Source organism: Parus major, chromosome 3, assembly GCF_001522545.3.
Source record: "Parus major isolate Abel chromosome 3, Parus_major1.1, whole genome shotgun sequence".
NCBI lineage: Eukaryota > Metazoa > Chordata > Aves > Passeriformes > Paridae > Parus > Parus major.
Window position 1 is genome coordinate 35,493,425 of NC_031770.1, and position 13,982 is coordinate 35,507,406.

Here is a 13,982-nt window from a genome sequence, read left to right on the forward strand (position 1 = left end):
TTTGGATGCTCCATTCTCCCTAATTAAAAGAAAAATGCACTGAGGATCTGGGCAATTCCCAAGCCAAAATAAGGGCACTAGATAATATAAAAGAGCAACAACTAAGCAGTAAAGAAAATATCCTTAGTTACAAGAGTTTGGGGACTGCATCAAACGTTACTTAATCAGGTAGATATGAAGATGAGGAATCAGTGTTTGGAAATCAGTGTGGATGTTGTATTCTTTGCCTTTGCTGCATAAACATCTGCTAAAATTTCTATGATCAGCAGTGTTAGATAATAGATAAAACTGATTAGTAGAAAATTCTATAATTGCATTTATATATGCAAAAATATAATGGCTGGATGACAAATACAAGGTTGGGTTGACACCCAAGCCCATTGGGCTGTTAGACCAAACAAGCCCAGCAGATTTCCAGCAGCACTATATCAAATGTTATGACAGAACATCAAATTGAGGCCAAACATCAAATTCACATGGCATCAGGTAAGTCATATATTTATTGGGAGACTCATAGAAAAAATGTGAAATAGGTCACTATCTAACAGATCACGTAAACCCATAAGGAGCTAATTACAAAACAGCAGAGGGCAGGATCATTTCTTAGCTATTCCCTCTCCTACCTCCTCTATTTACCTGCTTTATGAACCTTCAAAGAATTTAAATGTGGAACAGGCCCTCTTAAATGTTGATTAGAATGTCATAAATTTCAATTTAATTGTTGAACAATATCTGCCTTCAACAAAGCAGCTAAAAGTCTTACACATTTATCCATTCTAAAGCACTAAAATCAGTACCGACACAAACAGAACGGGAGATTCTTCTTAATAAAGTTTAAAAACTCTGGGACTTTAAGGGCTGATAACACTCCTCAAAAAAAGAAACAAACAGAAAACAAGGAACAGTCTTTATAGTTTGTTTTACAAATATTTCATACAACAGAAATCTGCAATTTTACCTGGTATTTTCCTGCATCTGTTTTATCAGATGATAAGCAGAAAAGTATTTACAAGTGATAAACACAATATTTTGTGATATATTGATCAATATTTGAGAAAATAGAAGCACATTAAAAAATGTCTAGAGTCAGTGCAAACTTGTTTTCATCTTTATTACCAATAGATTTTAAATAAAAGAAAACCAGTGATAAGAATGTGAGGAGCAACAATCAACTGATAGGACCCAGCTGTATCACAATGGACTGTTCAAAGTTCAAAGAACAAACGGAAACTGTGAGTGCTGGAGACTCACCCCACTTTGGCTAAGCAGCTCAGTAAATCCCATCTCGTACCAGATAAAAACAAACCCTGGACTACATGGTGTAAAACACCCCTGTGGTATAAACACACTTGGGTGGTTCAAAAACTGTGTTGGGGTGTTCGTAAATTGGCAGATATTGGGCCTAGCCAGGTATCATTTGTTCACAACACTTCAGCTTTTAGACAGATCAAATATCATCTGTCGTCGTCTCCCTGCCAACTTAGAAAAAAAAATCACAAGCTGACACAAACACCTTCTCATCTGCTCTGGCTAATTCCACAGAAAGGTGATTATATGTTACAGATGGATCAGGATCAAATTTTCACTGTATGATCCAGCAAAGTGCATATGCATCAGTAATGATAAGTGGCTTTCAAGTTTGTCAAATTGGATTTTAGGCCTATTGAAGGCTGCATTTAAAAGAAATGAACAGCAAAACAAATTAGAAAATGCTAAGTGATACTCAGAAGCAGGCAAAGGAAATTTTTTCCCTGTTGACTAAACTATTTCAATGAAAAATTATAAATAGAACATCTGTCAGAGAAGAATTTACTGCAGTGAATCTTTCTGGTGCCTGATGCCAAATGCAATTTGAAGAGCTTGGATGCTGGGCCAGCTGAAGATGGGTGCTGAACATGACACTGATTTCCATGGTTCATCACTGCCATATCAGGGAGGAAACAGCTTGAAAATCACAAAGAGGAGAATTCGGTGACATGGTCCATTCCAGGCGATCATCTAGACACAATTTATTGTATTTGTAAATGAATGAGTGCTTGTTACAAATTCCCAAACATGAAACATTGAAGCTTTTACTACAACATTACTGGAACTGAAACAAACTAAAAAAAAAAAAAAATAGTATACAGAAAAGCACAGACTAGAAACCACAGACTCTTTACCATTTAATGTCTCATCCATTCAGTACACCTTCATTCAGATTGTCATTATGTAAAAATATAGCTCATTTATTAAAACACATATGCTATTTCCCCACTTACAGAAATACATAATTTTTGCAAGGATAAACAGAAAGCTTCTCTTCCCAAGGTGTTGAATACAAACAGTGACATTGAGAACATACCTAGAGCAGATCAAAGCAGTGAGGGCCTTATCAGAGACTGTCAGCTTCCAATATTTAATGAAAAAACTAGGTAGTATTAAAAGCTTTTCTGGAAGAAGTTTATAAACCTGTAACCAATGTATTCATCCAGCAAAAATCCATAACACTCTTCAGATTAGTTTATCTGTCAATTCCCAGCATCTACCCATTTGTCAATTAAAACCAGAAGTGCTTAACTCAAGCAAAATCCTATCTTCTAGATCATGAAATTACTGCTGAGGCAATGAAACGCATTGCATGTACTTTAGATGGTAGTACAGAAAGGTGAAAAAATGTTTTATCAGTAACAAAGAGCAAATTTTTTTTTCTGTAGTGCACAAACACTGAATGCACCATCGTGTGTGGAATTCACCACAGAAGAATATAAAACAATGCACATGGTGTAGCACCCACAGCATATGAAGTGGTGATGTACAGTAACTGGAAAAAACCCAAGTGTTGCTATTGACCCTCCTGGCCATGCACCATAGTCATTAAAGTAATAGAAGACCCCAGAAAAAGCTATATATATTGCAACTGTACATGATTAACAACCTATTTGTAAGAGGAAGAAAAAAAAATACTATTTAAATAAATGAAATCAAATTTTCTCAACTTTAGAGAAGATATGAAAAACAAGTACATCAAGTACAAGGTGTTAATAGGAAAAAAGCCCACCTCTTTTCAAAAGGGGTTGAAAAACAGCATTAGGAAAGGACATAGCCAAATGACTAATGCTAAGTATAACCTTGAATTATCTTCCTGGCTTCTGACTGTACACAAATACTTGTCAGAGAAGGCCTCTCTTAAGGACACACTCAATGCTCTTGCACACTATAATCGCTTGTATTGGGTCACCACATCAGCTTCTTCGTCACACAGAAGAACCTGAACACACAAGTTTCCTCAGCTTGTTCTCAAAGAGCAACACATCACTCCTGATCAGAAAACAGGATTTTCTCAAATGCTATGTGTGCAATAACCCCTGCACTGCATCTGTGGACCTGGTAATTCATAAACTAGTCTCTTTGCCTTATTTGCATCTCTGAATATTTTATTCATAACATGAAGGCCTATGCAAACCAACCAATGGATAAAATAATCTAAGAGAACCAAGATGTTTCCGCACCAGATGAAGGAGGAATATCATCGAATACTTATGCCAATCCTGAATACTTAAAATAAAGAACTGGTTCATAATAGAACTGACAGGTCTTAAAATATGGTATCAAAATATAAGACTTGTGAACCATGTGGGCTGCAATATAACACAAAAAAAATTCTGCTCACAGGAACTGAAAATGAATGTGGAGAAACTCTTAAATATAGAATTCCATTAATATGCAGCATGTTAGCCATCTCCAGAATATTACAGTTAGTTAAAATATTTTAAAGAGAAAAGATGACATATGATAGGCAATTTTCAGACATAATGCTGCCTACACAGATGTGTAAGACATGCTGAGAAGTGGCTCAAAAAAACTCAGTTGCTATAAACATAGTATTAGTAAATTGCATATAAGTATCTAATCTGATTATACCAAAACAAAGTTGTAATTACAGGAGATTAATGTCAAGACAAAAATATAGTGCCTCTCCTGAGCCACCAGAAAGTGTATGCAGCAGCACATATACATAAACATTGCCATTTGTACAGAGGTTCTGCTCAGACGTAGCTTCCATAGTATACGATGCCTCTAGGCAGAACACTGTAATAACTCATCTGTGAGGCTGATAAAAACCAATTATCAGGAAAAGCACATGAGCAATCATAGTTTGAACAAACTGTCGAAGACACACTTTGCACTAGAAGCACTTTTAAAATTACACCATTATTCTGAACTTTGCCTCTCATTGCATAGCTATGTAGCAATACTGCATCGGTGTTACCACACTCTTAAAAAAAAAAATGAATCTGTATTATGCTTGGCACTAAGCCAACTTCAGCCATGGTGCAGATTCAGAGATGGTCACCAAGAATCTTCTCTGATCTAAAAACCATTAATCTGAACATTTGTATCCCTTTCCCAGAAGTATAAAATCTATATTAAACTTTCAAAGGGCTCCTGTTTACAGTTTCATATAGGTAATGATGCAACTTGCACTGCATGTGTACAGTAGAATATACAATTATTAACTCACCCTCCTTCACTTTCTGCCTCCTCAGAGCTGGTAGTTTCTCTTGCACCAGAAGCTGTCTCTGCTTTCCTCCGCCTTGTTGCTCTGTGTGATGGACTAACTCTCTGAACATCACCTTTTCCTTGAAGCTCATTTCGAACAAGCTCTTCAAGTTTTGGAATAGCTTCTTTCAGAAATTCCACCTCTCTCTTCAGTTCATCTACGCTTAGTAGCAGGCCGTTCAATTTTTCTAGTATCTGCAGTTGCCTTCCATGTAAAACCATTACTGCTCCTTGCTCATTAGGAGCCTCGTTTTGCAAGACCACAGAATTAATTCTGTTACCTATATCCTGGAACGCACGTATACGCACAGCTGCGCCAGACTTTCGGATCTTGTGGTACCAAATCAGTACCAGGCTTAATCCAGCAGTCCCTGCCATTATTCCCAGTATTAGTCCTTTATTTTCGAAGGGAGACATTTCTGCACGCTCCTAGAATTGCGAGACAACAATAACAGAGTTTAAGATGTTTTCCCCTGCTCCGCGCAAGCCACTTGCTCTGTTCTGAAATCACGAAAGTGTAAAGCAGGAAGATCTGCAGACACAAAGTTACTCTTTTTGCAGGTTCTGCAATAGAAGGCAGCAAAAACAAGACGAAAGTGGGTTTGGGGGTGTGAAGAGCGCTGGCACGTGGGCAGGACCGCAGCCTTCACTCTTAACCGTCCCGGCATCGGGATTAGTTTGTTTTAATGCGAGAAACTCACATAATCGGATTTTTCTCTACCGCAGAGAGGCGGAAACCCAGCTGTCAGGCCGGAGCGCCGCCCGGAGGGGCGTCACGCCGGTCCCCCAGCCCCGCCGCGCCGAGGGGCGGCCGGAGCCCCGCGCTCGCCTCCCACCGCCCCGCAGCCGCCCCAGCCCCGGCCGCCCCGGCAGCGCCGGCCCCGAGCCCAGCGCCGCCCCCGCTACGTACGTACGGCCGGGCCGGGCAGGGAGCAGCGGCGCGTCCGGCCCTGGAGCCCGCTGCTCTCCCGCCGCGGCACAGGGGGCGGCGATACCCGGATCGAGGGGGCCGGGCCTCGGCCGCAGCGCCGGCCGGGCCGCCCGGGTGACGCGCCCTGCCCGCTGGAGGAGGGATTCCCGCAGCGCTGGGAATCCCGGCGGGCCGCGCCGCTGCGGGACGCCGGCTGCACCTGCCGCGGACACGGCTGGAAATGCGCCGTCCTAGGGCGAGTGTACCTGCTCGTGTGTCTGTCCTCGGTACGGTGGCCGCTCGATATCACCGATTTAACCTTTTGCTACTTCTAGGCCACAGAGAAATTGTGTTTCCACTGCACTGGTGGAGACCTGAAGCTGCAAAATCACGGATAAACCCCGCCCAGTTGCCAGGAAGACGGGCAGTCCCGGCACAAAAGCTTCATTGCAATTTAAGCCATCTAAGGGCCCAAAGCTGGTTTCACCAAAGTCCATTATAGATTGCCCAGAGTCTGGAGGAACTTACCATAGAATCACAGACTGGTTTGGGGTGGAAAGGAGCCCTAAACGCCCTCTAATTCCAGTCCCCCTGCGGTGGGCAGGGACACCTTCCACTAGAACAGGTTGCTCAATGCCCCATCCAACTTAGCCATAAACACTTCCAGGGTCGGGGCATCCACAGCTTCCCTGGGCGATCTGTCCCAGTGCCTCACCACCCTCACAGTAAAGAATTTTTTACTAGTGTCTAATCTAAGCATACTCTCTTTCAATTAGAACCCATTTCCCCTTGTCCTGTCACTCCATGCTCTTGTAAATGGTATTGCCCCATCTTTCCTCTAAGTTCCCTTCAGGTACTGAAAGTCCACAATTAGGTCACAACAAAGCCTTCTCTTTTCCAGGGTGCACAATCCCAGTTCTCTCAGCATTTTTCATAGGAGAGGTGCTCCATCCCTCTGATTAACTTGGTGTTCCTCATCTGGACTCATTCCAACAGATCAGTGTCCTGTCTTGGGGACCTCAGAGCTGGATGCAGCACTGCAGGTGGAGTCTCACCAGAGCAGAGTAGAAGGGCAGAACTTGGATTTATCAGAATGTGGGAGGTATTACTCCTGTGCCCCATCTGAAATCACGTTTACTGGTGACTCTCAGAAGGCTCTCTTTTGCCCTTTATGACAAAAGGAGCTGGTCCCTATATCTGGCCTTGAATGGAAGAGGGATCATTACAGACAACCTGTTCTGACCATTTGTCTTCCTGAAGGCTTGTGGAGGGCCAGTGCACAACATCCTGCCAGCGTTTACAGGTATAAAACTCATGTTTTTCTGTGTGAGGGCTTAAGGAAACCATCATGGAAACCACTGTGTCTGTGCAATGGAAAAATCTCTTCTACAGCTGAAATTGTGCTCAACCATATCAATCAGAATCAAAAGAACACAATTCTTAAAAAACATACTAATTGCCTTTAAAAAGTCAAGAGAGTACTGTTCAAAACAAAAAAGTACCTAAAACAGGTACCAAGAACTCAAGAATTTTCAGTCTTAATACAAATTAGCAATTGTAAATCAGTCTAATGTCTAATCATCTGCAAAGAATTTAGTTTAAAACAACTACAGCTCTAAATTAATTCTTCATTAAGAATCTGAGGATGAAATTACCCTTATGAGACCAAATTACAATCTACAAAGGTAGAAATTTGCTAGAATTGAAAAATGAATACTATTTCAGTATTTTACAGGTTTCCCAGTTACAATACATCAGTAACAAAATGTATAATCTTTTCATATGTTTGTAATTTGAAATTTTTAAACCAAGGATGGAAATCTCTTCAATTTTATGGAAACTTCACTAAACTCATATTATTTTAACAAATTTCACCATAAGTAATGGTTTTAAGATATACAGTGTTTTAAAGCGGAACAAGAAAACATAAATCTCCATATGCTGTTTCAAGTCATATATGTTCATATATGTTTCATATGTGTTTCAAGTGTTCAGGAATGGTAACATAAATGTGTTGGAAAACCTTTAGATTTTGTTTTCTTTTTTTTCAGTATAGTCTGCCAAAATCTTTCTATAAGCCAATTAAAATAGGAAAGGATTTTTAAAAGAGAATTAATTGGAGGGCAAACATAGAACAGAGCTGAAAAAAAATACTATGGATGCAAAAAGCTAAGTGAGTATTTTCAAAGATTTTCCAAAGTGACTGTCTCAGGCTGCAGGCCTTAGGCAAGGAGAACTGTTTTCAAAAATAATGGTCCAGGAGAACTGTCATCTGCAGCTGCCTGGATACGTAGCAACTATGAAAATCAGGTCACCTGTCTGGTCCCAAACTCCTTGTTTGCTTTTTACCTGTAGCCATTTTACCCAGGCAGAGCAGCATGAAATCATAGAAGTTACTACATATATGTAGAAACTTGCTGGAACATGGCAGCTTTCCAAGCTGGAGAACTTAATATCAATTTGTGTAGATCTGACATAATTCAATTGGCCTAAATATGACAAATGTTCTAAAAAAGTGAAATAAATGTTTTTAGAAAAGTACTGTTCTTCTGCATATGAATTTCTCCTAGTTCAAAAGAAACTTTGTACCTGAAGTCCTAAAAAACAAGTCCAGACAACCATTTGTTATAAAATGGTTGTCCCCAAATATTTTTACTGTATTTTCTTATTTCCTAAGAACACAAAGTTTATGCCCCCAGGTTTTCCATGTGTTGTGCTCCTGACAAGCCATACCATGACACTTTCTCCACCCAGTAGCTCCTGAACATGGAGCTTAATTTCAGCCAATTGTGACAAAAGAAATGTGTCAAGATCATAGAATTGTAGAATCATAGAGTGGTTTGGGTTGGAAGGTATCTTCATGATGATCAAATTCCAACAGTTCTGTAATGGGCAGGAACACTTTTCACTAGAACAGATTGATCAGGCTGCATCCTACATGGCCTTGAATACTTCCAGAGAAGGGGCATCCATAGCTTCTCTGGGTACCCTGTTCCAGTGCCTCACTACCCTCTGAGCGAAGAACTGCTTCCTAACATCTAATCTAAATCTCTCTTCTTTTAATCAAAACCTACTTGTCCTATCATTATTTGCCCAAGTAAAAAGCCACTTTCCCTCTTTTTTGTAAACTCTTTGAAATACTGAAAGGCCACTCCAGGTAGTTTCAAGAAGGCCAGCGGCTTTGGAGTGGCAAGACCTTGTGAACATCTGCCTTCCTCCACCCCCATCCCCAGGGAGATGTATAGGAGTGAGCTCAGCACACCAGTGCTGCAACACTGACACACCTGCATAGGGCACCAGCCTTCTTACAGCACTATTTTTGTACAACCAGGACAGGCAATTTACTGGCCTTTTGGGAAATTTTGAACTTGGACAGCATTTTTGTGTCACATTAGAAAAGTTAGCACATCATTGAGTGTTTGTGTTCAATGGATCAGAGAGGCATCATTACACAGTAAGTAATTGTACTTCCTTATGGAAGGCAATTTTGCCATTTTCGTAATTTTCTTTAGCTGTAATTCTTCTGTCCAATTTCTTTTGTGATACGCTCTTCTTTCTGAAATGCCCCTCCCTCCTCCTCTCCTGAGAGATTAATCTTGTAACAGATACAAAAATCTTTAATAAGCTAGTAGCTGTTCATACTCATTACTTCAGCAGTTGTCTTGTAGGCGTAAAGTCAAATATTGTTAATATGTTACCAAACATTGTGAAAGCTTAAATACCTTTGACCAGACTTGAAACCAGCCTGCCAGAAATCCTGTCTGGATGTCAGAACAGTCAGAAATCACTGCTCTGTCGAGTTTGGTTGAATTCTTCTGAATTTTTTGCTGTAGAAATAGAGAAAATTATATCTTACCTCTAAGGGAAGCACTCACTGTCAGACTTGTCAGTATTCTCTGCTGCATTTGGCCTGAACAGTTGTCCAGTGGCCCTAATGAAAAATTAATCAATTGAAGTTAAAAGGAGATGGGTAATAGCACACTGATCTTTTTTGTTTTCTTGAAATAAAGATATACTGCTTAGCACAGTTCCCTGGGGAGATGAGGCTGCCTCTGCCTTTATGTCTCTGTGTGTGCAAATGTAACTGTACCTCTCCTTCCTCCCTTGAATCTTCGGCCAATCTCAGTCAAATTCAAGAGAAACTCTAAAAAATTTCCTTGAGTTAGTTGATCTTTTAAAGAAGAAACCCCTGAATTAGAGTCACTGCTATGGGGAAGATTGCTTATCCCTTGGCACACAACAGAGAATTCACACAGGAGAAAAGCATTTTGCAAGGTCAGGAAAAGCTAAAGCAGAGTTCAGTTTATCAGATGTGAATGAAGAGAACTACAAGTTATAACCTGATAGGAAACCTGGCTTCATTAGTTCAACTGCACTCACAACCATCTGCTTATTTATTAATTGAGTTGATAGGATCCAGTGCTGCACTTTCAGCTAAATGCAAATGGTCACTGATGGCATGGCATTACAAACAGCAAAAGAAAAAAAAACGAACGTACTGTTCCTGCTTCTTTGTGCCCTCAGGAATCTCAAGGTCATTATCAAAATATATTTATACAAGCTCTGTTAATTTTTTTAGGCCAAGGTACATGATTCAGTTTCCTTGATGTAAGAGATGAGAGTTGGCAGCCCAAAAGAGTTTGCATATGTTGTGTTGAAACCAATAGGAAAAAATAAGCAAGGCTACATCCGATGTAATTCCACAGGACTGCCTGATTTCTTCACAAAGAGAAATTGTCCTTGGAGGGCCTGGGTAAAAAGAGGAAAAACATATAAACAGTTATAAAAAGAAAAAGAATGTATGTGTATAAATGTATCTTTGATATGTATATGCTCCTTGGGAGTCAAAACTCAAAAAGAATCAAACTCTTTATAAAGATATGTGTGTGTGTGTACACACTGTATTCCACATCACCCACTGTATTTTTTTGTTACTAGATGAAAATTGTCTCTTTTTTTCAGCTTCTCTATAAATATGCTGAAGAGCATACTGAAGTATTTTAGAGCTTTACTGTTTCTACCTGCAAATGGCAGCATGCCCCTTCCTGAACTCCAATAAATATTGCCTAATGGCCCTAGGATGTCTGCAATTTCACATTAAAAAAAAAATCATCATCTAGGTGATGTGGTCTGTTCTTCCATCATTTCTGTCCCTCTTCTCTGCTACCACTTGTGAGCTTTAAAAACATTTCCTTTCTGATTTCAAGTTTCCATCTAGGCCACCAAGGCTTTGTGTACATTAGCAAGCAGGGGAGACTGACAGGAGTGGTGCTGATGCCATGACATCCATGCTGTGCCCCAGGTTAAGTTTTGTCAACTCCAGCCTGATCACAGGGGCTGCGTCCCCATTTGTGGCTGCAGAGCCTCGGGTGTGTTTCTGCAATGGATATTCCCAAAGTGCAACCAGGTGTTCCATGCCTGGTACAAGGTGAAGCAAAGCTTGCCAAGCTGGGAGTTTTGCCTTCAAGGTGCACACCTGACCCAACCCAAATTATTACTGTATACATACATATTTACACCAGGAGAGTTTGATGTGGGTTACACAATCATTCAGGACAGTAATTACAGGGAGTTCACCTCCCACTGGCAATTGCTGAGCGCTGGCAAAGAGATTCCTCCTTCATCATGTGATCGCTTTTGAACAATGACAATCAATAAGTGCAGCTAAAAGCACGAGAAAAAGTGGTGAAACCAGGTGAGCTAAGGGGAAGCATTAACAAACACCTAACCACTTGAAAGAGTTTTGCTATGTACAATAACAAGACAAGATTATTACAGTATGCAATGCACCCACACATATATACTTACACAAATATATTTCTCTACACAGCATTTTAGTTTTGCAGATGGTTTCAAGACACCTGATGTGCTTTTTTTGTAAGGAGCTAGGTCCATTAAAGTAAAATGTAAATGTAGATTTTATTCTTTTACTTGGTGTTTGCACCCCATCCTGGTGTTTAAGAAACTTTCCCTGTGATTCTGAGCTGCAGATTCCTAGAGTAAATAATCCAGGTGGCCTTTCTGAATTTTGGTGAGATGGAATCACAAGTCCTTTGGTTATTCGTAGTTACAGTGCTGCTATCTTGTGGGAGAAAAGGCAGCAGCAACTGCAATACTTTCAAAAGTTGATATTGAGTCATTGTCAATTGTGATGTTGACTTTTTAAATGTTTCCATGTTTCTTTTTAATTTAGAAAAATTGTGTTAGTGTGATTAATCCGTTAGGTTATATGGGGAACCATTATTCAGTGTGGTCCAGACTGCAATTTGGGCTCTCTTCAGTGTGGTCCAGAATTTTGTACTGAAATTTAGAAGAAATAACAAAAATCCCTCCCAGGACATTCTGGAATATAAGCAGTACTGCTGTCCCTGAAAGCAGTGAAACTGTTTCTTCTATTGCCACTTCTTAGAGACACTATTTAAAGCTACTGCATGGCTGTACAAGATACAATTTCAAAAATCCACATCTAATGAAAAGATAGAAAAGCGTCTTGGGCAACATTATAATATTTCTATGAAGCAGTCAGATTTTGGCCAGAGTAGTTGTTTTAGAAGCATTTTCACTGGCACGTGCTTTGATAGTCAAACTGAAATACCAGTTTGTTTTTTTTTTCTGACAACAGAGTAAGATTCCAGGGCTAGGAAGAAATTGTACAAACAACCGAAACATGTTTTTATTTGGTTTGTTTGTTTGTTTTCCAGTTTTCAAAAGCACATGGAAATACAGATTTGTATGTCAACAGGCACATAGAATATTTGACAGACTTCTATTGCATACTGTTATAGTCCACTTTACCAAAGTTACTAAGCAGCTTTTCAAGATCATCTGTTTTCATAAAAACTATTTTATATTTTACTCAATAGTCTTAGATTGTGAAAGCAGGACTTAAGCAACCAAAACACCTAGAAGAATCAAATACAGCCCTGCCCTTAAATATGGTTTATCTTCCAGTTGTGAAACAATCCTTTTTCACATTCCTATTTTTCAAAAAACATTTTTAAAATTTGAAACACTTTTAAAGGAGTCTATAGATCTGTATTCCTCACACAACTACAAGTCCTACTGAGCAAGAAGTTTGAAATATGCATAAAATTTAGCACTACACCCTGGACAAGTCTGATACTCATCAAGAGTTACTCTGAAGAGCCAACAGCATGTGAGGCATCAAATGATGCAGATAAGGTATCCATTGCACTATTTTGCATCAGAACCTGATTCCAAAATACTGAAAGAATGCTAAAAAATGTGCTTATTTTTCAACTTATCCCAAATGAGAATGCAAGCAGAATTTATAAATGTGCAGAACTGGAAATCTGTTTCATCTCCGGGTACTGTCGACTCATTTGTGTTGGGCTGCAAACTAATGTTGAGCAAAAAACATTTAAAAATTCTTTGGTATTTTCCCTGAGAACAATATCATGCCAGCGTCATGATGCAATTACGCCTCTGGGCCATGATATTTGGAACTGTTTTCGGGTTGCGGGTTTGCGAGCGGGAGTTTGGAGGGCAAGGTGGGTCTGTGCACATCGAGCAACACCAGGTTGGGAAGGTCAGGGCACGAGCCAGGACAGGCAACGCCTGGATCATGGACTCCCTATCGCCAGCACGGTTCCTCCCAACAGCAGAGCTTTTGCAGGGCTGCTTTGAGGCACACGTGGCCCATGGGATTTCCCCGAAGCCACACACCGCCCTGGGGACAACACCTGCCTCACGGCCACACCGCCCCGCCATTTGTCACCGTCCCCTCACCCCGAAGCGGCAACAGCCACCTCCAGCCGGGGGTGCTGCCGGGATCACACGCGGAAGGGGGAGGCAGGGAGAAGGGATACCCGTGCCAGAGCACACACCTGGCACAGACGCACATCGGTCCGTGCTAGCCAAGGGCAGACTCGAGCTGCCGGAGGAGCCGGGTTACACAACAGCCTGGCAGAGGAGCTTGAGAAGCAGCGTCGCTGCCTGCTTTCAGACGGGCCGTGAGGGGACAGCAGAGGACAGGAGCCACACCGTATATGGCGCTCCCACTTCCGGGGCAGGAGGGGCCCGGAGCCCACCGTGTCCCCGAGTATCTCCCCACACGGCACAGGCTCTCGGGGAGGACCAGCAGCCACATTGGCCCCTGTCCCTGAGGCGCTGCCACCTCGCCCTCCGCCCCTCCCGGGCGCCCTCAGACGCGGCACCGCCCGGCGGCACCGCTGGGTGGCGCCCGAGGGCCGCGGCCGCCAGGGCGGGCCCCGCTGCCGCCTTCGCTTCCTGGCTCTCTCCCAGAGCCCGGCGGCGCCCCTGGATACGAGCCCGCAGCAAACGTCCTAAAGCACGCCCATCCCCCGTGTTCCTCACTCGTCCGGGTGCTTTAGGGTGGATTTGGAGAGATCGGATGGCGTGCCACGAGTTCCTGCTGCCATCCAAAGCAGTGCTTTTACATCCTTGCCCTGAATCCTGCGTCCATTAAATAGCTCAGCTCACTGCCTTGGATGAGAAAACCGCGCTTTTGTTTGTCTCTGCTCTGCCAGGTTGATGGGTTGAATCAGCT

At 41.7% G+C, this 13,982-nt stretch overlaps 1 protein-coding gene across 2 annotated transcripts in view; it reads right to left on the minus strand.

Annotated features, from left to right (window-relative positions):
* RMDN2 (regulator of microtubule dynamics 2) overlaps positions 1-5,527 on the minus strand; it is a 46,600-nt gene extending 41,073 nt beyond the window's left edge. Inside the window, exons 1-2 of one of the 2 annotated variants that reach the window (XM_015622508.1) lie at positions 5,453-5,527; positions 4,505-4,971 (exon numbers count right to left, since the gene is read on the minus strand). In XM_015622508.1, the coding sequence (XP_015477994.1) occupies positions 4,505-4,959 (455 nt within the window). In that variant the 5' untranslated portion in view covers positions 4,960-4,971; positions 5,453-5,527. Of the gene's footprint in view, positions 1-4,504; positions 4,972-5,243; positions 5,345-5,452 lie in introns of those variants that run through there. The other variant, XM_015622509.2, reaches the window with a different exon arrangement.
* Between the last annotated feature and the right edge of the window lie 8,455 nt (positions 5,528-13,982).